We start from the raw sequence: 24,366 nt of genomic DNA on the forward strand, positions 1-24,366 counted from the left end.
AAGTCTAGTGAAATCTTAAAAAAAGTAGTTCCCAAACTGCAATTGCCTTTTGTTTCTCAGGTGTGTGCAAAATGAAGGCGGTGCCTTCAGAAGATGTAAATGTATAAAAAGAAAACTGGACAATAATAGTGTGTGGTTTCATATAGTTCATTTAAAAATAAGAGCACATTTATTTCCTCAGGGACAACAGCAGCACTGAGCTCTTGTTTGCACATGTGAAAAATTTGGAGCTCCCATGTGAAAATGTTTAGTTCAAAACACATCTGACCAGATGCATGAGGCAGATGTGACCTGGTGTTGGGAAAAGGGGGAATTCTCCCTGTTACTGACTGGCAGCCTTGTTTCAGTGCTTTCTCTCAGTGAGCTGTTCTTTACCTCGTGTTCTGGAGGAGGCAGGTCTATAGAGGCAGTGGGAGCAGAATGAGGTATTGTTTTCCAGTGTAGGGGAGACTCTGGAAGGGGCTTTTCTGGAGAAAGAGTGAATCATAGAATCATCATGGAATGGTTTTGGGAAAGGGACTTTCTGTATTGCTTGAAAAGCAGCATATCTTGTGTTAAATGAATATCTTCGCTTATCTGACCTGTTAGGTGAGCTTTGTAGGATTGTAAAAAAGGAAGAACTTGGAGAATGTACATGATATGTGATGCTGGAGCATCGAGCTGGAAATTACCTGCTCTGTAATTTGTTGAATGGACTTGAGAGGTCAGGATTTGGAGGCTGGAGAGGCAGCACTCAAAGTATGAGATAAGCAGGAAGGGTTCTGAGTATGAAAGCATCTGTTTGAAGAACTGATCTTGTTGGAAGACTCTGTGGGTGTCAATTTAGTTCTGGCAGAGCCCAGCCAGAGCAGGAGTTGATACAAAGAATGACACTTGCTCTTTAAACTGAGCTGTACATTATTCAACTTCCACAACTGGTTACTTGGCCACTGGGCAACTTGGTTTCAAATATGCCTTTCACAGAGAGCTCTGTTGCCTATATTAAACCAAAACTTTGTTTCTATAGGATTAGCTCTGAACGCAGGAAAGAGAAGTCGAGGGATGCAGCCCGGTGCCGGAGGAGCAAGGAGTCGGAGGTGTTCTATGAGCTGGCTCACCAGCTGCCCCTGCCACACACCGTGAGCGCGCACCTGGACAAGGCGTCCATCATGAGGCTGACCATCAGCTACCTGCGCATGAGGAAGCTGCTGGATGCTGGTAAGGGAACAAGGTGGTGGCACCATCTGGAAGGGATATTGAGGGAGAATCTATTTGTAAGACCTGTCAGCAGTAAAATAAATGAATAGGTTGTGTCCCTTCTCTGGGAAGGTGGGAGACCTTACAGTAGAAATCAGCTATTGGCAATGGCACAGGAAAAATCCACTGTTCAATGGACTTCATTTTTTCCCTTTCTATTCTGGTGGTCCTGGTTGTCTCATCACAGCCCTTTTCAGTCTCATTTGACCCTTCTCCCAAAGTTAGATTCCTTCATTTGAACCTCTTTTCCCCCAAAACTTGTTTGTTCCAGCTGTGCTTTCTTGACTGTAGGTAATTGGTGCAAGGCTGACTGAGCAAACTATAGTTGTGTCCCCTTAATATAAATTGCAAGGAATAGTTTTGTAAATTGTGTTTCTGTGATGTGCTCCACTGGAGGTGAAGGTAGCTGAGGATGTGTTGTCTCTGCAGCTACACCTGCCCATGCAACTGCAGGAGTATCTGAGTCAGGTTGTGAACCAGAAGCTGCATAGCCTGCCATGGGTGCTGTACTGGTTATTTGTGCTCATGCATGTCTACCTTTACTGTATGCAGGAGGAACTTCAGTAGCCACACTCTGAAATCTCTCCCAGAAAGTCCCTGAGAGAAGTTTATAATGCTTTATTGAGATAGGTGGTAAATTTTTTGCCACACAGACCTTTTCCTTAATGTGGAAGGTTTATTGGTTAATACATAGCAGCACAGAGGGTTAACCTCACTCTGATCTTCTGTGATTTGGGATACCATTGCTAGAGCTTGAAGAATTGAACTGATCACTTATCTAAATGAATTATACTGGTTTTGAATGGTCCTGCAAGATTGACTCCTTGCAGACTGGTGCCAGAATTAATTCCTGATGGTAAGTGAAGAATGACTGGTATTTGCTGAAACAAAAATGTGTGGCTGCTTGCAGGTGAGCTGGAGACAGAAGCCAAAATGGAGAAGGAACTGAACTGTTTCTACTTGAAAGCTCTTGATGGCTTTGTCATGGTTCTGTCTGAAGATGGGGACATGATTTACATGTCTGAAAACGTGAACAAGTGTATGGGACTCACTCAGGTGAAGTACTGACATTTCCTAAGAGTGTTTCAAATCTGCAAAAGCAGTTCCATTTTTGTGTATGTGAAGTTAAACACCTGTATACCTCTTAATTTTTGCAGTTTGAGTTGACGGGGCACAGTGTATTTGATTTCACTCATCCGTGTGACCATGAGGAGCTGAGAGAAATGCTTACACACAGAAATGGTGAGAAGAAAGAAAAAAAATCAATTTAATTTATTTATGGAGAGTTTCTGTTGGCATTAATACAGTTGGATATCTGCCAGAAAATGGTGTTGAGTTAAAAAGCTAGTATGTTTTTATTTCTTAAATCTCAAATTACACCTTGTTGAGACACACTAACAACAGGAATAACCAAAATGTTTTGGCTATATCCTAATTACAGGAGAAATAAGACTTCATTAGCATTCTTTAATCTAAAAAAATTAATGACTAAAATGGAGTTCTTGAGGGTTGAAAGAATAAATGCCTGCAGGAATAAAATTAGAGGTAGATTGAATGAGAATGATTTCAAGCAATTACTGTAGAGGGACATGGAGAAGCTGAGTTGGTGCATTTGTCTTGGTCTGGCCTTGCCTTTCCGGGCCAACTGAGAACAAATGCTTTCTTCCAGAAATCTGTGGTGGTATACCTACGACAAAAAAAGATGGTGTATTTAAGAAACTAATCTGGAAATACTTGAACAGCCCCAGAAAGGGCTTTGGTGTTGATGCTTCTCTGCACCTTTTAATTGGTGCATGAAATTGGTATCTTTACACAGATTTCTGGGACTTCTTTTCTCCGTCTGAGGGAGCAGAACACTGTGTTTACATGTTCTGTGTGCTTTGAAATGTAACAATTGTCCATGAATTACAGCTTTCATGTCTTTTAAAGATTTGATAAAGGCTATAAAGACTTGGCAGCCCATGTGCCTCCAGACAAATCTGCTGTACTCAGTAATTGGAAGCCTAAAATCTGACCTCTCTACTTTCTCTTTCATCAAATGAGGGTTATATGGACTCTGAATCCAGATAGTGATAAACTAATAAACCTGTCCTCTGCTTTCTTGTAGCACTGTAAATCTTACGTAAGTCTTACGTTGTCATCCTATTTAATTCAGTGGAAAGGACCTGATGAGATACTTTTGCATTAAGGGCCCAACTTTGATTTTATAAGCATTTTGTAAACTTGTCTGCCCTTAGAATTGAAGTATGTTTCTCAGGCTAGATTAGACTTCTCCCCTGCCTCCCCCTTTGGAATACAGTAATGCATCCTGGGGGTGGGGGAACAACTTCCCTAAAGCAGTGTAAAAAATCTGGTTTTGTTGCAAAGGCTTATTCTTAAAAATGTCATATCACTGAGTTTCATGCAAACCATCTCCAGCATGTCTAAACTGGCCAGACTGGAATCAGATGTCTGGAAAGCATTATTACAAAAGCTGTTTTGCAAATGACATTGGCAGACAGAGGTCTAAATTACAGTAATAATAGTACATTTTTATATTTATTAGTATTCCCAGGTTGCCTTCTACTGCAGCTCTTACATCAGTGGAATTATTTTGGTTTTGAATTGAGTATTAAATAGTCCCCTTTGGGACTGTACAAGTGCAAGTGAATGTAAATGTGATTGGCAGAAACAGAACTGCATTCTTATTTTATGAAGCTGCTTTTTAAACTTTCAAAGCTGGCCATTTAAAAAAATAATGTCCGGTGCTGAATCAGACTTGAAAGTTGCTCCATCTTTTACAGCTGCTTCTCAAAGCAGAGCCTCAAGCATCAGGGCTTGGTAACAGGATTATCGTGTGATCTTCAGCTATCAATTTCTAGATTTGTTTAACTCTTAAAACTTACTGAATTAAATAAGTTTTTGCTGCTTCTGTGAACTCTGCTTTAGTTTCTCCCCCACTTCCTCCATTATCGAGGATGTTTTAAAGTAGCATAAAATGTGCTTGAACCCTTTAGTCTTTGGTTCTGCAAATTAATTTTGTCAAGCCGGTAGCTGCAGTGCAAGCCACCATGAAGAATTTCATGGCTACTATTGTATCTGGAGGATGAGAGCAAATTGTTGTATAAACTTGTATTAGAAGTAAGCTCATGTGTTTTAAACTTCCCCCTCTGCCATAATTTGGTCCTTGCTCTTTAGCAAGCCTCAGCAAACTGGCTCTTCCACTGCTCCTTCTCCTGGGTGCTGTATTTCCTCCTTGCACACATTATGAGCTGCTTGCAGCTCTCCTGATAGCATCAGTTACATTTCTTTGCCCACAGTAGCGTAGCTGGTAATTGACTCTGCAAGGATCTCCCCTGTAAAGGCAAAAACTTGACTTAGTCTGCTGGTAGCAAGTGAGGCTAGAAAATAAGTGCCACCAATGTTGATTTGTATCAGGGTTTCTCAACTTTTTTTCTCCCAGGAATGTTAATAATGTGTTTAAAAACTTGGTCCATGTTTACTCTGAGAATGTAAATCACTGTGGAAATATTTGGATGCATATAAACAGCTGAGTTGTTAATTTTGAATTGAAAAATTTGCAGTCCTGAAGAGCAAAAAGCCCAAAAGGTACTTGGTTTGAACCTCCCTAGAGTGAGTTACTGATGCATTTCAGTAGAAGCCACTTCAACAGGGCTTCTTATTCTGCACATGCTTTTCTTGTCCTCTGTTGCAATTTTAAAATATATTAAATTTCCCATTGGTCTTTCTTTCATCCCACTCCTTTTTCTTGAAATCTGGGAGTGTGCAGTTGGCTACAAATACAATCCTGATCTTAAAACATTGAAACTGGGCCACATCAAAAGCCTTTCCTGTGAGGACAGGCTGAGAGAGGGCTGGGATTGTTCAGCCTGGGAAAGAAAAGGCTCTGGGGAGATCTTTGAGTCTCTTCCTGTACGTAAAGGGACTCCAAGAGAGCTGGAGGGGAACTTTGGACAAGGGCCTGGAGTGACAGGACAAGGGGAAATGGCTTCCCACTGACAGAGGGCAGGGTTAGATGGTTTTTGGGAAGGAACCCTTCCTGGTGAGTGTGCTGAGGCTCTGGCACAGGTTGCCCAGAGAAGCTGTGGCTGCCCCATCCCTGGCAGTGTTCCAGGCCAGGTTGGACAGGGCTTGAAGCAACCTGGGATAGTGGAAAGTGTCCTTGCCCATGGCAGGGGGTTGGAACAAGATGATCTTTAAGGTCCCTTCCAGCACAAACCATTCTATAACTCTATGAAACTTCAGGGGTTTTTTGTCTACTTGATAGTAAAACTTGTTCTGAAAGATGCCATTATCAGAAGTGCTGTTAGGTGTATGAATCTTTTTAGTTTATTTTTTGGATCTTCCCTTAGAGTTCTGTAACATGTTTGTGGAGGCTTTTTTATGGCTTTGGAAGATGATCTGAGAGTTTTAAGAACTGGTTTGCTGTTTGCTTTTGCTAGGTCCTGTGAAAAAGGGCAAAGAGCAAAACACGGAGCGCAGCTTTTTTCTCAGAATGAAGTGTACACTGACTAGCAGGGGAAGAACAGTGAATATAAAGTCTGCTACGTGGAAGGTAACTGATGCAAAAGAATATTTGCATAGTTTGGCAGCTTCCTCTTCAGATGTCATAACACTGTATTTCAACATTTTTACTTCACGTAACGAGCTTGAGTTTCACTAAGTACTTCATAATTTAATGATTGTGCTTCATTATGCTGAATTTTAGTGCTGAATACATCACAGAGGTAACTGAAACAGTGTTTTAAAATTAGTTTTTCAAAACCCTTTTAATGAATTTTTCATTTTAAATTAGAGGTCATTTATTTACAAACAATTATAATTACTAAATATGTTTGCATAAAGCCTTCTCTGGGAAAAAAGTACTTGACACCACTTATGCTGATCCCTGATTTCTTTTGATTTGACACTGAAAATGCGACAGTTGAGGTCTCTCTGAAGGACTTCAATGCCATTCTTTTGAAGCTGCTGGCTCTCCCTTTTGTAATAGTTGGAACAAAAAGAGGCCAGCCTGATAACTTTCTGCAGTGAATGCATTTTCTCTTCTGGACAAAGTAACCTTTTACTGTATCGAGTGGATTACAGCTCACAGTTCTCTTTTATGATTTGAATTTGATTATTCTGGATCAAACAACTCCTTTGCTGCTGTCTGTGAACTATTTCTGCTTCAGAATGGTTAAAAGAAAACCCCACAAAATGCAGAGGTTCCTGTCTGTTGAAGAATGTATTTGATCTCTGTCATCCCTCTGCAGAAGTTCCAAAATGGGGGTTGCTACTATTACCATAACTTTCAGATTTAGATTGTGAGATACTTTTTGCTGAGGCAGTTGCTCATCAGAGTTGTCATTATCGTGACTAGAAAGGGGAGTTCACAGAACTTGCAGCAATGTCTGGTGTTGCTCCAGCCAGTGCTGAGGAAGGAGTTGGGCTGTGAACCCATCCCAGGATGTGTGGGGTGAGGAGGAGGACACAGCTCTCCTAGAGCCATCCCTTGCCACTGTCCCCTTGAGGGGTGGGGAGGGGAAGGACTTGGCTCTGGGTGTACTGGTGGAAATAGGATTGTGTTGTCTGATAGACCAAGCCTCGTCTCTTGCTAAAATCCAACTCCCCCTGTAGGTGCTGCACTGCACTGGCCACATCCGTGTGTACGACACGTGTGGGAACCAGACTCACTGCGGATACAAAAAGCCTCCCATGACCTGCCTGGTGTTGATCTGTGAACCTATTCCTCACCCATCAAACATTGAGGTCCCCCTGGACAGTAAAACGTTCCTCAGTCGTCACAGTCTTGATATGAAATTTTCCTATTGTGATGAAAGGTAATATATATGATTTATACTGTAAAAGAGAATTCATTTGAAGGATTTGCAGGGCTGGTACATGTTGGCTAATGTTTGCCTTCTCGGTAACTTAATTCATCTTGACAACGCAATCATTCATGGCATACTTGGGCTTTTCCTAACTGATCAGGATGTCTTAAAAGCCAGATTTTTAGATCTAAGGAGGATGCAGGGTTATTACTTTGGAATAACGAATGGGAAAGGGACTTTTTAGAGGGGCAATGGTTTTAAACTGACAGAGGGCATGTTTAGATTAGATATTAGGAAGAAATTCTTGACTGTGAAAATGCTGAGGCTCTGGCAGTGAGATTGCCCAGAGAAGCTGTGGCTGCCCAATCCCTGGCAGTGTCCAAGGCCAGGTTGGATGGGACTTGGAGCAACCTGATCTAGTGAAAGGTGTCCCTGCCCATGGCAGGGGTTTGGAACACGACAGTCTTTAAGGTGCCTTCCAATCCAAGCCACTTTATGATTCTATTAATAAATCCTTTGCCTTCAGTTAACTGCCTCTTCAAATTGGTCTTTACTATAGTGGAAGTGATTAAATTTAAATGAGAAGATTCTTCCAGACACTGAAAAAGCAAGATTTTAGGTTTGTCAAAGATGGGACATTTTGGTGACTGAAGAGTGTGTGTGTAATACTTGTCAAATGTATTTTATTGGTACTGCTTCCCCCCCTCTCTCTTCCCCAGGAGATCAGTGTCTGCTTTCTTCTGTCAAAAAAAACCCAGACGTTCAGCTGTACTTTTAATGCAATACATCTGCTGTTGAATAATTAGATTTTGTGTTCTGGTGCAAATCAGGGGTGTAGTCAGACACATAAGACTGATTTTCCTATCCTCTGGGAACTTGGCTTGACAAATTTGATAAATGCAAATGAAGGAAATAATCAGCACAAGGGTTTTTTTGGTTGGGGTTGGTTTGTTTCATTTTTTGTTTGTTTTTAATTTGGTGTTATTTATTACTACCCATTTCCTTTACTTTATAATAAAAGTGAATTTCTAGTTAGGTTTTGCAGTTAGATGCAGAAAGAGGTTAGTGCAGGTTATTTCTGTCCTCTGCAGTAACAACCTTTCTAGCACTGATGGTGTCACATAAAAGGTACTTATTTGGTCACATTCTGCATCTAGAATGGGGCAAAACACAAGCACTTCCCTGGTTAGCACTGCCCTCTAGAGACTAAAGAAATCCCATTTTCCTTAAAGGCAAGCAGTGCTTGAGTGGGAAGAGTAAATCTGATTCCTAATTTCTCTTAGTTGCAGGATTAAAACTGTTGAAGCGTATCTGTTATTTTGTTGAATTCTCATATTTGTCTAAGCTGGTCTGTAAGTAGCTGGTCTACCTTGAAGCAAAAAGAAAAAAAGTCTAAAAAGTGGGGATTTGTTTAATCTTATCCCACTACATGATTTATAAGTACTCAATGAGAAGTAAAATCCTATGCCTGCTGAAATTTCTCTTTTAAAGAAGCATCAAAATAGCAATTTATTTCAAAATGAAAAGTCCCAGTAAACCTAATTTGCTGCTGCAATGTATGGAAGTGATTCTTACGGTTTTTCTAGATGTGCAAGCATCCAAATGCTCTGGTATTTGTGCTGGCCTATGTCTGCTTTCACGTAGCAATTTTTTCCCTTGTTTTAAAGAATTACAGAGTTGATGGGGTACGAGCCAGAGGAGCTCCTGGGTCGCTCAATCTATGAGTACTATCACGCACTGGATTCTGATCATCTGACCAAAACACACCACGACAGTAAGTGCAAACTGAATTTAAAGCCCTCAAACTACAGGAGATGAGAGACAACCCTGGGGGAAAGCAGCAGAAGAACAAGGGCTTTCTTTTAGTTGCAGATATGAATCTGCAATGAATACTCACCTCAAACAATTTTGGGGTTTTTCTGCTTGTAATTAAAGCTGGTGTCCTTTCTGCTTCTAGTGTTCACAAAAGGGCAGGTGACAACAGGACAGTACAGAATGCTGGCGAAACAAGGTGGCTATGTCTGGGTTGAAACTCAAGCAACTGTTATATACAACACTAAGAATTCACAGCCACAGTGCATAGTGTGTGTGAACTACGTGTTGAGGTAAGTTGAGTGGACTTTGGTGATCTTTGTCATCATTTTTACTGAAGACAAAGTCAGATTCTGATGGCATTGATCCCCTGTTATGTTATGATGTTGCTGTTCCCTACCAGTGAAATTTTTCTTAGAATACTGCCAGTCCTAGGATTAGAAATTGTATTTGAAAACAAAACACTTTTTTGGTCTCGATGTCAGTAGATGATCTCTGCAGACAAATGAGTCTAGAACCAGATTCTTCTGTATGATTGCAGTGGAAGCATTTGAGCATTTGTGTGTATTCTAGACAACTCTAATCTTTGTCCCAAGTCTGGAGCAGTTAATTCTGCTAATAACTTTGTTATGGAGTCAGAGCAGCAGTAGTGGTGTTATTTTTGATCCCATCTATCTTTTTCTTCCTTAGAACCCCTCTTTTAATTGAAAGCTTCTGCTGAGGGTGGACTGGTTGACTCTTTTTCTGCAAATGTCTAGTACTCCTGAATTAGTTTTTCAAAACTTCAGTGAATGTACCAGCATCAGTCTATCAAGATATTGCACATTCATTTAAAACAAGAAAAAGTAGTTTAGGAAATAGCAAACTTTTTTCTCTTTTTTTTTTTAAAAATATTTTCCTTACTTTTTCAGTGCTTTCAGAAAAGCATGTTTATTTTTGTTACTTTTTTTTGATGGTACCACAATTAGTGCTTGCTTTTTCTGTTACTTTTGAGAAAAGAATGAGTAAGAAAAAAAGAATTCTTAAAGCCCTTAGCCTGGTAATTTTGTGGGATATGTGTGGTAGGGTGTTTTTTGTTTGTTTGTTTGGGGTTTTTTGTTTGTTTTGTTTTGGGTTTTTTGGGGGATGGGGGGGAGTGGGTGGGTTTCAACCTACAAAACTATTAAGCCAAAATTTATTCCTTTTAGCTGCTCTTTAACAGTCATCTTCCTCTCTGACAGTGGAATTGTTCAGAAGGACTTAATTTTTTCCCTTGGACAAACTGAGTGTATGCTGAAACCAGTGGAGTCTCCTGACATGAAAATGACCAAAATATTCAGTAAAGATGACCTGGATGATACCAACAGCCTATTTGAAAAACTGAAACAGGAACCAGATGCTTTAACTGTGCTGGCCCCAGCTGCTGGAGACACAATTATCTCTCTAGATTTCAGCAGTAATGGTGGGTGTGTGTTTAAATAGGAGAGCATGTTAATTAGCGAAGTTACTGTTTTATAATAGATTTCAAAAAATAACCTCCCAGTACCACTTGCCCAGTGGTATTTCAGCTGCTGTTTAAATTTAATGAGGTCCATAGACACGCACAGTACTGTTACTTAGGTTGATGGTTTCTTTTAATTTTTATAGAGTCTGATGAACAACAATGTGATGAAGTTCCTTTGTATAACGATGTAATGCTCCCCTCATCCAGTGAGAAATTGCAGAATATAAATATGGCAATGTCCCCACTACCTGCCTCTGAAACTACAAAGCCACTTCGTAGCAATGCTGATCCTGCACTCAATAGAGAAGTTGTATCAAAGCTGGAGCCAAACACAGAGCCACTCGAACTTTCTTTTACCATGCCTCAGGTGCAAGAGCAACCAACCAGCCCTTCTGATGCAAGTACCAGCCAAAGTTCACCTGAGGTGAGTTTCGTAACTTGGATATGCTGTCATTAAAATGGATGCGCTGTTGGGGCTTGTGGGGCAAATCTGGTTAAGGATGCAGCCATGACAGGAATTGGAAATTATTTCTACCTTGTGACTTAAGCTCACGCCATGATCTGAGTAAACTGATAAATTTTCATATCTTTTCATTAAAGTGAGTCTTGCAAAGATATGCAATGCTATCTGATAGAAATAAGGAGAGCTTGGGATTGGTCTTTTTCATTCAGTTGGTTCAGACACAACTTCCCTAAACAGTAAAGTAGTTGCAGTAAATTACTGTAGAGGCTACTTCCAGGTTCCACCTAAGCAAGTGCTTCCCAGGTGGGGTAAATTTGAATGTAAACAGACAAGTGTATTTTCCTTTTCCATTTTAATTTTGTGCAGCTATAGCTTGGGATTAGTTCTACACTAGAACATTTTGCAGAGAATCTGTAGGTAACAATGCCAAGTGATGCAATGACAGAAGCCTAAAACTGTGCTCAAAATGTTTTCACAGCCCAGTAGTCCCAACGACTACTGCTTCGATGTGGATAATGATATGGCCAGTGAATTCAAACTGGAATTAGTGGAGAAACTCTTTGCCATAGATACAGAAGCAAAAAATCCATTCTCTACTCAGGTAATATACAGTAACTTAAAATTCTTAATCATCTTATTCTGAGTGTACTTCTTTTCCTTTTTAGAATGTTTTCAGAAATCTCCTTCTCTTTTTATGTAATATTTTGATTAAAGTGCAAAAAAAAATATTTTAAGGATTTGGTAAAAGGAACAGCCTTGATGAAGTCATAGCTGATATTTCTTCCTCACTGGTTAAGTTCCACCTCTTGTCTCTTCCAGGAAACCGATTTAGATTTAGAGATGTTGGCTCCTTACATCCCAATGGATGATGACTTCCAGCTGCGCTCCTTCGATCAGCTGTCCCCTCTGGAAAGCAGCTCCTCCAGCCCTCAGAGTGCAGCCACCATCACCATATTCCAGCAGGGCCAGACGGCACCGAGCAGTGCAGAGGAGATGAAGCTGGCGGCGGAGTGCGGGGACGATGCGAAGACGATAATTGTCCCTTCCTCTCCCGTGCGCGGCGTCGCCGAATCCAGCAGTGCCCCCGCCTCGCCCTACGGCGGGAGCAGGAGTCGAACTGCCTCTCCCATCAGAGCAAGGAAAGGAGCAGTGGATCAGGTGGAAAAGCCTTCTCCAGGAGCACCCAGCTTGCTAACAGTCACTCTAAATAAAAGGTATTTTAAAAGTGCAGCTTAAGCCCTGGTGTCTGTTCAAGGAATTAGATATAAATTCTGCCAGCTGTCGTGTGTTCATCTTTGACATTCTTCAGAGTAGAAATTGAGACATTTAAATTAGGACATGTCAAATGAGGTTTTTGTTAATGGTAAACTCCCCTAAAGCTGATTTCATGGTAGCTTTTACATAAGCACCTCATGTAAAAGGCAGCGACTGTAAAAATTCTGCTCTTGCACCTGATGTGCAGCTTTTATAAAAATGCAGTAAGCAATTTACAGGTAGCTACACGCACATAATATTTCTGGTGCTTTCCTTGTCCACTGTGTTAGAGGTAAGAGGCAACTACAGTCTGTGCTACAGATACTGCAGATATCAGATATACAGATATCTGTAAGCAATAGATACTGCTCTTCAAACTAAATGTGTTTTGTGATGGACTGTGGTGCCTGTAGTAGATATTTATCACAATAGAAAACTACAAGTCAAACATGAGATTTATGATATGTAAAAGATTTATCTGTACATAAAAATATCCAGAATAATTTCCCTCACCCATCCCTCCCTTCTTTCTGTTGAAAGTGAACTGCTGAACTTTTATGCTTTTTTTTCTGCAGATTTAAAAATTTTTGTTAAAACTTATTCTGAGCTTCACAGCAAGATTAAAGGCTAATATTTGCTATGCTCATAGAAAGTTATTGTTGAAATAAGTTAATTTATGAATGAAAAGTAGTGGAGTTCATAAATTCAGTTCTGTGATGCTGTATATGTAAGTGTCCACAAAAGAAGAATGGCTTGAGGAAAGTAGAAACGTCTTAACAGCCTGAATCAATTTTTCTTAGATCTACTGCACTGGATGAAGAACTAAATCCAAAGATGCTAGCTTTGCATAATGCTCAGAGAAAACGAAAAATGGAACATGATGGTTCACTTTTTCAGGCAGTTGGAATTGTGAGTTTTGTTTTACCATTTTAAAATATTCACTTTTAACCTTGCAATTTCTGAAATGAGGCATCAGTGCAGACTCCTGAATTGAGCTGTTGGTAAGGAGTGGACTCTTGGCATGAGAGATAATTGATAGTGAAATTTATATATATATATACACATACACACACACACACACACACATATATATATATGCAGATACTCCACTTCTAGTTCTCTTTTACTGTCAGCTTTTCAGAAGTGCCTTCTACACCCAATCTTTCTTGATTAGGTAGAAGATACTCTTCTGTGAACATATATGTTTCTTTAGTAGAATATGGGCAAGTGTAAGAAATCACATTTAAATGTGTAATTGCTGGATTTATTTAACTTTTGAATTCAAACTCTGTTTTCAATTTGTCAACACTGGAGATCAGTGTTCTTATGCTTCTTCCTATGCTTTTATTTTTCCATTGGGTCTGAGATTTCTTTACTTAATCAGATAACAAGACCATCTGAACTGTGAGGGAAGAGAACTCCAATAATAACCTAGCAAATGTCTATTGCTGCCACTCCCTTTCATACATGCTTGCTCTGGTGTTAGTGTGGGCACTTAGGAGTAGCTCCTCCTCATCTGTCCTAGCTATTCAAAAGAAACATTGTAGATACTCCTAGATTTGTGTCACTTAATTGGGGGTTGTCCAGCTTGTTATTTTCTGCAAGGGTATGTTGCCTCCATAATCTTTGTCTCTCATTGTCAGTTTTTAGTATTTTGAAACCTTGGGCTTTGCCACTGCACACTGTTCTCTCTCTCATCTTCACTGCAAATTCCCACTTCTCAGGTTTTGAGAAGTCTTAGTCTTAAGTCTTAGTTCTTCTACTGTAATGTAGCCTTTGAGCTTCTCTGTTTCTCTACTGGGCCACCTCCTAGCTGTAGTCATCTACCATATCTTACAGTGCAGGATTATTTTTCCTCTGAGCTCTCCTTACTCCTGTACTAGCATTCTAGTTTGGGCATAAGACAAATCAGTTTTTCTATGCCATTTTTATGCCATTGTTTTCATTTGCTAAATGCTTTGCACTTCCATGCATGTTGTTCTGCTGCTTCCAGAAGCCTTGTAAGAATTCATAGCTCTGCAAGAAATGTTACTTCCTTCCACTGCCCTTTTCTCGTGCAGTGGTCCTACAGCTGTCATAGTGTTGCTGATAAAATATTCAAAATTGCATGGGATGTCATTAAATACACAGGACACAAGCAGTTCAGTATTAACTGCTGGAATAGTGTTCAGGCTTCTGTGCTTAGTGTCTGTTTAATGCTTACAGGTTCAGACTTCATCCTTTGCTAAACCTTTTTCTTTTGTCTGTATCTGACGAAAGTGTTATAAATATTTTGATGGTTTCTCAGAGTCAGAAGCTGAATTTCCATGAAGCTGAGTCTTAGTGGAGGTATTTTAAGTAAGTGCTTTTGTTGTTTGGCTTCTCTCTCTACAATGGATTTCTGGGAGGAGGATATACAGGCCTTTCACACGCACACAAGAAAAATGATGTTAAATCCAGGCTTAGAATACATGCTATTCTAGGGTTGTACAAACACTTGCCACAACTTCTTAGCTCTAGGGAAGTGGGATGTATTTTGCAAAGAGTGAAAATAAGTGAAGACCAAAGTAAAATACTACTTTAGCTTCCTAGAAAACAGGAGAATCAGACAGGGATAAGATATAGTTAGGTTATAAAATACTGTGTTATAGTAAGGCTATAAAATAATGGTATAAATCATTACACTGGAACAGTTACAAGCCACATCTTTCTTAACGTGAAGGGCTGGATTGCATTCATGGTAAAAAAAAAAAAAAGCAGCAGCAGCAGTGTAGGTGACTGATCTCACTATGGACTGCAGCTCTGAGTTAACTATAACTTCTACTATACAGCTGCTCTTTTGACTTGCACGGGTGTTTTATAACCTGAAAACATATGCTGTTCACTATTTTAAGTGTTGAGGATAATGGCAGTGTTCTGAAATACCTTCTCCTCTTTTTGGAGCAGTCAGTGTCACTAACAAGACCAAACTTTGCAGATTCAAGTACTTTTGCCAGCAGACTTGGTACTAAGATGGTGCTTCTTCCTTCCATCCCATCTGTTTCAGTGGCAGCTTCTTCTTCCTTATCCCAATTCTATGAAGCCCTTACAGCTTCCTAATCTCCATATCTTCTGTTCTGCTGTCAAAACAATATGCTAAGGAGCCATATCTGCACTAGACTGGTGCAGGACTGCATTTTCCACAAGGCTTGGGTCAGGTGGCTTGGTGGCAATAACTGGAGTGCAAGCAGAATTTACATCCTAAATGTGTAGATAGAATCGACTACTGAGGTTCCTGACTCTCCTGCCTACACTATTAATTCCAGTGCAGAAAGCCATTAGAGACTCCAGTGAAAACCTGATGCTTACTCACCCCAGAGCAGTGGTAATTAAATAGGTGTGTTTGTGTACATGTACACGCTAATCTTGAGCGTGGTAACTGATGATAACCAGGATTTTGTAATTGTTTTCTGCAGGGGAAGTAAGGTCTTGAAATCTGATTCAGTTTTCTGTTAAATAATTTTCAAGTTAGTGTACTTGGAGATATATTTCTCCCCAAATTCTGAAAAAAACCACTTTTAAATTGTAACAATGCCTACATTAGTAGTTAGTGATGGAAACTGTTAATTTGGAAGAGGGGCATGGAGGGATATAAAGATACAGTATTCACTAAAGAAGACTCATTTTATTTCTTTCTAGGGGTCTTTATTCCAGCAGACAGGTGACCGTGGAGGAAATGCATCACTTGCTTGGAAACGTGTAAAGGGATGCAAAACAAATGGTCACAGTGGAGGGGAGCAAAAGACAATCATTCTACTATCAACTGGTTGGTATCTTCCTTTCCTAGGCAGAGTGGGTGGAGGGGGCTGTGTGAAAGAGAACAGAGTCTCCAAAACTGTCCAAACTTAGCTCCTTGTGAACAGCTCTAGGAGAGGTTAAGCATGGTGAATAAAGTGCACTTTTTCTCCTTCCCCTCCCTCTTTAGACATAGCGAGTAAACTTCTAGGGCAGTCGATGGATGAGAGCGGACTCCCCCAGCTCACGAGTTACGACTGCGAAGTAAACGCTCCCATACAAGGCAACAGAAACCTGCTACAGGGGGAAGAACTGCTCAGAGCTCTGGATCAAGTTAACTGAGCTTTCACAAAACTTGCTCCTTTTTTTGGACACTGGTGAATCATCACCTAAAGCAGTCTATTTATATTTTCTATATCTGATTTTAGAAGCCTGGCTACAGTACTGCACTAATTCAGTTAGTTCAGTTTTGATCCCCTTTCTACTTATTTTGACAGTCTTTTTAATATGTTCTTTATGTAACAATAACTCAAACTATAGTGCATTTTTATAATTCTTTGGTACATACACTTTTAAGTCCATTACATTTAAAACACACTTGCAATAGCAGCTTTGAAATACGCACCTGATTTAAAAAAAAAAAAAAAAATTATTTTTTGGCTGGGGAGTTGGTCACCAAAACTTATCATTAGTAAAATGTCAACACAGGAAAAACTGGCAATACTTCCATCCTGCTTTTCATAGGTAGTTGGAAGACTTGTGCTCTCTTACTCTTTATGTTCAAGTAAGTTTTTTATTTTAATAGTTTTTATAAGAAACAACAATGCTTTGCAGCGGTGCATTGTAGCCACAATCGCACAATATATTTTCTTAAAAAATACCAGCAGTTCCTCATGCAATATATTCTGCATTTATAAAAACTAGTTTTTAAGAAGAATCTTTTGTTTGCCTATGAAAACATGTCTAAACCTGGATTATGTCATTATTTTAGTCACGTTGTAATATAAATTGTTCTTAAATGCTGTCTTATGCTTTTGACTTCAGTGAGTGTGGTTAGTCAAAGGAAAGATTTTATCTGGAAAGGGCTAGCAGCATTTTATTTGGATACGTTCTCAATTTAGAGAAAGTTTGATGTTCTTAAAGTAGTCACTTTGCCAGCTTAAAAAAAAAATCCCTGCCTGTAGTTGTTGAAGTTAATGCTAATATTGTGTATGATCTTAAATCTAAATGTTCCGCTTACCCTGTGTGGTATAGGTGATATTTCAAGCAGATTGTAAAACATCTTGCATTGTTAGCAAACTTTTATCTAGTACATCATTGAGTTGCTCAATATTTTGATGTTTTGGTTTTATGCACCTTGTTGCTATTAACATCCATATGTTTTCATGTAGATTTCAATAACTTGAATATATTTAGAAGCCTTTTTATTTAGAAATATATAGTTGTCACAAACATCTTATTTTCCTATATGTACTGTACAAAACCTTCATTCACTCATTCTTTTTGTTCTTTGTGGTTGGATCTAACACTAACTGTATTGTTTTCTTACATCAATAAACTATATGTGGACCAGGCCCCCTTGGGGAGTGTGTTATCTAAGAGAAATGAGATAATTTATATTTTTGTTAGTGGTTATTGTTCATCCGTGTTCTCTTTTTAACTTAGAGTTGATTGGAAATCACTGCTTCCTTATTTTGATTGTAACATCTCTGCGTTAATTATTTGAGCCTGTTCAGTACTGAAGTCTCCTAGACAGTGTTCTACTACCACTCGCCAAAGACGTTACACTTCTCAACCTGTTATCACACCAGTGAGCAAACTTGACAGCGAGGAGTTTTGTTTTACTTTAGAGCAGAAAGAATTCATCATTATGAACAGCTTAAAGGCTTGTCTCTGGAAGCTTTATCAAGGTAACACAGGAAAGCAGGAAAAGGTAAAATTCACAAGAATGATTGATCTGAGATGGATTTCTATCACAAAACTCCATTATTAAAATTTAAGCTGGTACTTGATAAGACTTGTTCTACATTTTTGTGCTGTCATGAAACACAATGCTACTGGTAACCCTGTGTTGTGTAAATATGGTCAAGATATTCTGTGCATTCTCCAAACTACTTTTTTTAAAAACCTTATCCCAATATAAGTAATCAATCGTGGAGTGTCACAGGAGTTTCTTTGGTTTTATGTTGTAAACTCTTTGGTTTCATTGCTCTATTTTGAAAACAATAAGCTTAACCTGTTCTCTAAAATTACTGTTTGACTGAATGGAGCACTTTCTAAACTGCCACAGCTGTATGAAACTAAAAGGACACTATTAACAAAAAAATGATAGGGCACTGGCAGCAGAAGATAGCTGCACACTTGTTAAAATTTTGAGTAGAAGTTTAACAGAGAGGAGAAGGTGTAGGGGCAGTCAGCTGGAGCTGATGCTTCATGCAGAGAACATTTTCACTAGTAAACATTTTTAATGCATTTTTAATGGCTAAAATCAGTACAGCTCCTCCCTGCCTGCTGTGTCTGGGCTGCCATTCTTTCCGTAGCATTTCTTTCTCTGTCAGCAGTTAGGAGGTTTAAATGGTGAAGTTGGGTTAAGCCCCTGCTGTTTAGGGCATCCCTCCTGCTTAGCTCTGCATGGATTGATGTGGTGTTTCTGTGAGAGTCTCGCAGGCAGGTTAAAGGTGCAGCTGGGTTCTACCTTTGTACTGCTCCTTTTGTACTACAAGCTTTGAGCTGGCCTGGGGGAGATTACCCCTTTGCACTCCCAAGAGAAAGGTCAGAGGTGTTCTGCTGCTCTCTTGGCCATGTTTTGGAGGAGCCTGATCTGTTTGGATCTGTCAGGTCCTCTTCAGTGCACTTTAAGAGGGCAAAAAGTTTTCACAGAGAAAAACTGAAGTGACCCATGTGATTTCTAGTCATGAGCCCACTGAAGTCAGAGGATGGCTTGGATTGAAAGGGACTTTAAAGATCATCTTGTTCCCACACCCTTGTCATGGGCAGGGACACATTCCATGAGATCAGGTTGCTCATAGCCCCATCCACCTTCTCTTTGATCATCTCTGATCTTAGCGACAGCAGCTGTAGATTTAAGAGAGCCATATTTCATCTGAGAATCTCAATTCTCACATTTTTTACCATGCATAATAACAAGGCATTTTGATTACTATGATGAACTGCAGTAGCTGTATTGGTTTACTGTAGGGGAAAACTAACAACCTAATAAAACTCCCCCAAGCCTCCTAGAGACACTGAACAAAGCACAGAAAAGAACAGTAATTGCTCTGCCTCATAAGAGCTTTGCTAAATGCAGATGCCAGTTTGCAAAATCTAGACATACATCTTTCAGTTGCTCTTTTTTTGTTTCTGTTTTACTAACTTTTTTCTTCACCTGTTAAACTTTTTTTTCTCTTGAGACTCCAGGAGCACACAGTCTGATTCTAGAGCTAATTTGGAGTACAAGCTTCTAGAATAAATAGCCTTCTAAATGTTTTCTTAGTGATTTTGAATACTTTCTTTGCCAACTTGCTGCCTTTTTAAAATGTTGAGGCACCATATTAGAAATTATGGGGAAATTAATGACTGTGAGGGTGGTGAGGCCCTGGCAGAGCGTTCCCAGAGCAGCTGTGGATGCCCCAGCCCTGGAAGTGTCCAAGGCCAGGTTGGATAAGGCTTGGAGCAACCTGGGATAGTGGAAGGTGTCCCTGCCCATGGCAGGAGGTTGGAACTAGGTGGGGTTTAAGGTCCCTTCCCCCCCAAATCATTCTGTGATTTATTCTTTGTTGTAAAGAAGAAACTGTGGGTAAATACAGTATTTCCTCCTGCACATAGAACATGCTAATTAGGTGAAAGTGATAACTTTGTTATTCTCTGCAGTTTGTCTTCTAGGTTTTCCTGACTACAGCAGTAGTCAAGCCAGACCTTCTCCAGGGCACAATACAATTACTGTTTTTACATACAGATTTTAATTGATGTTTTAATCATCAACAGTGATGATTTTGTTAAAGGGTAAAGGAATTTTTAAACTAGTATTTATGAGGACATAATTCCTTCCTTTACCTGAAAGTAGTTGCAGTTAACTGCAGCTGTAACTCCCCATAAATCACGTAAACAGGCTGTGCCAGTAACTTACCTGGGGTGTAGGATAACTGAGTAAATTAAGGTAGCCTGGAGTCCAAAGTACCTCTTGCTAACATACCTTCCTCCCACCCGGGGAGACTGGCTTGGACTTTGGTGATCTTTGAAAACCTTTGGGTGAAATTGAAACAACTCACCCGAGAAAAGAAACTTACTAGTATCTGTGTACACACATTAAACTCTCCCAAAGTAATGACTGAATTAAGGAATTGCAGATTAGGGCCCAAAAGAACCATTTACACATAACACTGGTGACGGTTTTAAGACTTCAAAGCTTAGTTTGGATGAAATGATCAGCTCTGCTTCCAATGAAATACAACTGTCGGGTCAGATAATTCTGATGATTACAGGTTAAATTATTGCATATTTAGTAGTAATTTTTCATTACTTAAAGAGCTGTTTAATTAAACAGGTAAGCACTGGCAGCTAAAGGCAGTATGTGTTGGCAGGTGTTCTCCCCTGTTACTCTGCTGAGTGAACCTTTCCCGACAGTGCAGTGGGATCTGGGAGCATCCTGCCACTGTCAGCCAGGCTGGATGTGCCTCAGGTCAGCCATCTGTCCCTATTCCCACTGCTGCCCTGCTCCTGAACAGAGCATGCATCTCACTCAAATGTCACTGCACTCAGGCACATTACTCCAACTGTAACTGTCCAGCATGAAAATAAACACCTCACAGGCCACAAGTACTTTGTAGGAAGTTCATTTGCATAGGAATTCCACATGAGTTGGGTATCCAGCCTTCATTAAAAATACCATTATTATTTAACTCCCTGAAGAGCTCCATTCTGGAGGACTGTGATTTTTGATCCAAATTCTAGAAATGAATTGTCATTTTCCTTCTGCTTCCCTGTTTACCTTGAGCAAGTTACCAAAAAGTTAAAGAGTTTGCTACTGGATTTATACAGTACAGTAGATTTTGTGAATAATAGCAGTATTCTCTCATGAAGAAGTGGTATATTTTAATGGAATTCTTTTTTGGAACCAAGTACAACGTATTGCAATTGATATTTCTCTTGAAACATTTTGACATACTTGTGACTGTATTTCTTTTTGATTGTGTAACAGTATAAAATTCAATAAAAGAGAAGGTTTGTTTCTAATTTGTGACATCTGTGATCTTTTTGTTCATCCCTTTTCCCTGTTGTAAAAGGTGGAGGTGGCAGTCTGTTACAGTGAACTAAACCACTGTGCAGAGTAACAAACTCCTTGCAGATTTGAGACATTACTGCCTGCTGTCAGAAACTTGGGCATCAAACAGACATGGTCACTGTCCCAAAAACATTTATATATTTTATAGTAAGTATAATATAAACATATAATATTCATATATAAGCTGAATCCTATTCACCTACGACATGTGGTTATCCCACATGAATTAAGCAGATCACATGCGTGAACAAAAGAGGTCAAGCATAGAATTTAACAAGTCGGACATGGGGATGGTGGAGGTTTTCCTGAGGGAAGCCAAAGAGAGAGAGAGCAACAGCTACGGATCCAGAGGGACAGAGAACATTTATGAAGCCTTTGATTAATCACACCAAAAATGCCCTTAGTAACAAAACACAAACTCGTTTGAATCTGTGGTCGTGTCTCCAGGTGGTTTCAGTTGCTGTCAGTACACACAAATGACAAGAACGTGGGACTCCTGCTGTCCTGTTAAATCAATGCCACTTCCTATTGCACAGATTCGAAAGCTTTTGCAACGTTAGTGCTTGTTGGGAAGTCTGAAAGCAGGAGGCATGTGCCAGTAGAGTGTGATCCTGTTACTAGTAATAGATTTGTACATACTGAAGGTGGAATATGCTATTTATTAAAATATATTCATGATTTATTTTCATGTTTTCAACTTGAAAAATGTGTTCTAATGGAATCATATGAGGTATTAAAAAAGAGAGTTGTTTTGTGCCATATGCACAATGGGGAAAACCCCATTATTTATATCAATGCAGGATAAATGGCTTTTAACTTGCAACTTACAAACTAGGAATTAATAGAGCAAATAGGATTTCATCCTTTTGTTTAGCAGTTGAATATGAAGAAGATACAGTAACCACCATAATACTCTTCCTTACATCATCTAATTATTTATTATTTTTTTAGTTTGAAGGCATTACTTGTACTAAAATGTACTAATGAATAATCCAAAGGAACACTGAAAACAGTTTATGAAGAAGAGTAGAGAATTAATTAGTCTAAAAATTGATACTGTATTTAATTTTGTATACTACACAAGGGGAATTGTACAAAGAGGCCCTGTTACTTGGTTTTATTCTTCTACATTTTCATTCTTTACATTGTACCCAAACTTTCTGCAAGGGAAGACGTAGCACACATCAACATGGGCACAACAGCCTCATCCTCACTACATCTTGCATCATGCAGCCCCACCTGCCTTAGGAAAAAAAATAATTCCATATAGTGTTCCTTGAAACACCGTCTCTGAGAAATCACCCCACTCACTGCACGCTGAAAATACAAAAATCAGAAAACACACTTGAGCTTTACACGCTCAGCATCCCTCCAGAGCCAGGCTCCTCTGCTCCTATTAAATTAAGGGATAATTCTTATAACTAAACAGGGCTTGGCTTGAGCTCTATGTAATGATGAACTCATTCCATGATGTGTCAGTTTTGACTTCCTTGTGCTTTGAATCCTTAAATCCATTGAGGGGGGAGCACATTATATCTGTTTTTTTAACAGTGCTGGCATTCTGTTCCAAAATCGGTACAATCTGTTGCAGTCAGGGTCCTGTACTGGATGAACGGGGTCACTGCTCTACGTCTCTAAACATTAATCTAAATGACAGATGAAAGTGTCTTTTCAGAATAAGGAAAAAAACGCAAACCAAACCCCGGCAGGTGCAGCTCTCCTCCCACAGCTGCTAAACCCTGTCCAGTTCATATGCAACAGCTCTGCAAATCTCTCTGTTCCTACAGTCAATGACATTGGCAACCAGTGGTGCTCACAGGGAACTGCTGTTCAGCCGATGGCCAACCACCTCCTAATAAAGGCTGCTAAAGGTTGGATTCCAGCAACCTTTTGGGAAATAAAATAAATATGGAAAGATGCTTGCATGCCTGAAGCACTGCGGGAGCTCCTGACATTGTAAGAGCTGACAGCGTGATGCGCCTCGCTGTAAGGAGCAACATTTGGATCAATCAGTTGATGATAATGGTGGACTGGAGGACATCATGGTACCGTAGCCAGAAGAATTCAACATTCATTTCGCATCGCATGATTATTTGAGAAAGCAAATTGTGAATTTTTAAGCCGGTCGCTGGGAAAACTCCTGCAGGATTAGATATCCCAAAGGCACCACGCAAGACTCCATCCCATGCGCATTCCATACTTTCCCTACACGCTGTTTCTCACCCGTTACGGCTTCCCCTGCGCAGGGGGGATCTCGCACCTGCCGAGCCCGCATCCTGTGGATGCACAGGCACCCGGCCGCTCTCCTGCCCAGCCCGGGACCGCTCCCGGCGCAGGTGCCGCTGTCCAGCCGCGCTCCCACAATCAGCAGCCAAGCACCGACCGCGGCGGCGATCACCGCAACGCCGCCTTGAAACCCGAGCCCCGTCCCTAAACCCTCTGGGGACCCGCCCGAGGGGCTGCGGAGCCTGCCAGGCACCACAACCGGCTCCCCCGAGACACTGCCCGCCCCCGGCCCGAGCGGTGCCCGCTGCCGCGGGTCCGTACTCACCGCGGCGCGGGGCACTCCGACGCCGGCGCTGGTCCCGGCAGCCGCCTCGGTGGCCGCTCGCCCCTCTCTGTACGTGCGCGGGGGAGCGCGGGCAGGGGAGCCCCCGCCGCCCGCTCCGCGCCGCCGGCGAGGCCGCACCCACCCACCCTACGTGCGGCTCGGCAGCCGCGGCCCCCTCCGCGCCCGCCCCGCTGCCCCGGCCGCCTACGTGTGGCCGTGCATGCGGGGAGCGGGCGGCATGGCACGGCACGGTATGACACGGCAGGGCAGGGAAGGGCAGGGCACGGCATCCCGCCGCTCGCGGGGGGGGCGACCGCCGGCTCATCCTTGCTTGCCGCGCTCGCCCAGGCAGAAACGGGGCTTCCCGCAGCCGTAGGGGTTTTGGGACGGCCGGGGGGGAAGCGGGGACCGGCGCAGGGGGCCGGCAGTGGCCTTTCACCGGAGCGTGGCGGCGCGTCACGTCCCCACGGCCGCCCTTCCCGCGGGGGAACCGCTGTTCCCGAGCCCGTCGGGTCACGGCCCCCGAGCTCGGTGCCGGGGGCGCCTGCAGGGACTGGGGCGAGGAGTGTGAAGCCCCGCGCCTCGAGAGCATCCCCGGGCTGTCTGGGACTGCGGTGGTCCTGCCCCAGCGGACCCACCGCTGCTCATCCCGCCCGAACCCGCTCGTCCCCGCGGGCTGCACGCCGGGACTACCCGGACGCGCTGCTCGGAAAGACTTTTTGC

At 41.3% G+C, this 24,366-nt stretch overlaps 1 protein-coding gene and 1 long non-coding RNA gene across 2 annotated transcripts in view; one reads left to right on the plus strand and one right to left on the minus strand.

Moving 5' to 3' along the window:
- Nucleotides 1-17,385, plus strand: part of HIF1A (hypoxia inducible factor 1 subunit alpha) — a 31,098-nt gene extending 13,713 nt beyond the window's left edge. Inside the window, exons 2-15 of the mRNA XM_048305858.1 lie at nt 1,007-1,197; nt 2,147-2,292; nt 2,394-2,478; nt 5,679-5,791; nt 6,853-7,055; nt 8,714-8,820; nt 9,004-9,151; nt 10,079-10,299; nt 10,485-10,765; nt 11,283-11,405; nt 11,624-12,018; nt 12,859-12,967; nt 15,716-15,842; nt 16,002-17,385. Coding sequence (XP_048161815.1) covers nt 1,007-1,197; nt 2,147-2,292; nt 2,394-2,478; nt 5,679-5,791; nt 6,853-7,055; nt 8,714-8,820; nt 9,004-9,151; nt 10,079-10,299; nt 10,485-10,765; nt 11,283-11,405; nt 11,624-12,018; nt 12,859-12,967; nt 15,716-15,842; nt 16,002-16,153 — 2,401 coding nt within the window. The 3' untranslated portion in view covers nt 16,154-17,385. The remainder of the gene's footprint in view (nt 1-1,006; nt 1,198-2,146; nt 2,293-2,393; nt 2,479-5,678; nt 5,792-6,852; nt 7,056-8,713; nt 8,821-9,003; nt 9,152-10,078; nt 10,300-10,484; nt 10,766-11,282; nt 11,406-11,623; nt 12,019-12,858; nt 12,968-15,715; nt 15,843-16,001) is intronic.
- LOC125327020 overlaps nt 1-23,794 on the minus strand; it is a 65,717-nt gene extending 41,923 nt beyond the window's left edge. The window contains exon 1 of the long non-coding RNA XR_007204107.1: nt 23,644-23,794. This is a non-coding gene — a long non-coding RNA (uncharacterized LOC125327020). The remainder of the gene's footprint in view (nt 1-23,643) is intronic.
- Nucleotides 23,795-24,366: the final 572 nt, after the last annotated feature.

This window comes from Corvus hawaiiensis, chromosome 6 (genome assembly GCF_020740725.1).
Source record: "Corvus hawaiiensis isolate bCorHaw1 chromosome 6, bCorHaw1.pri.cur, whole genome shotgun sequence".
NCBI lineage: Eukaryota > Metazoa > Chordata > Aves > Passeriformes > Corvidae > Corvus > Corvus hawaiiensis.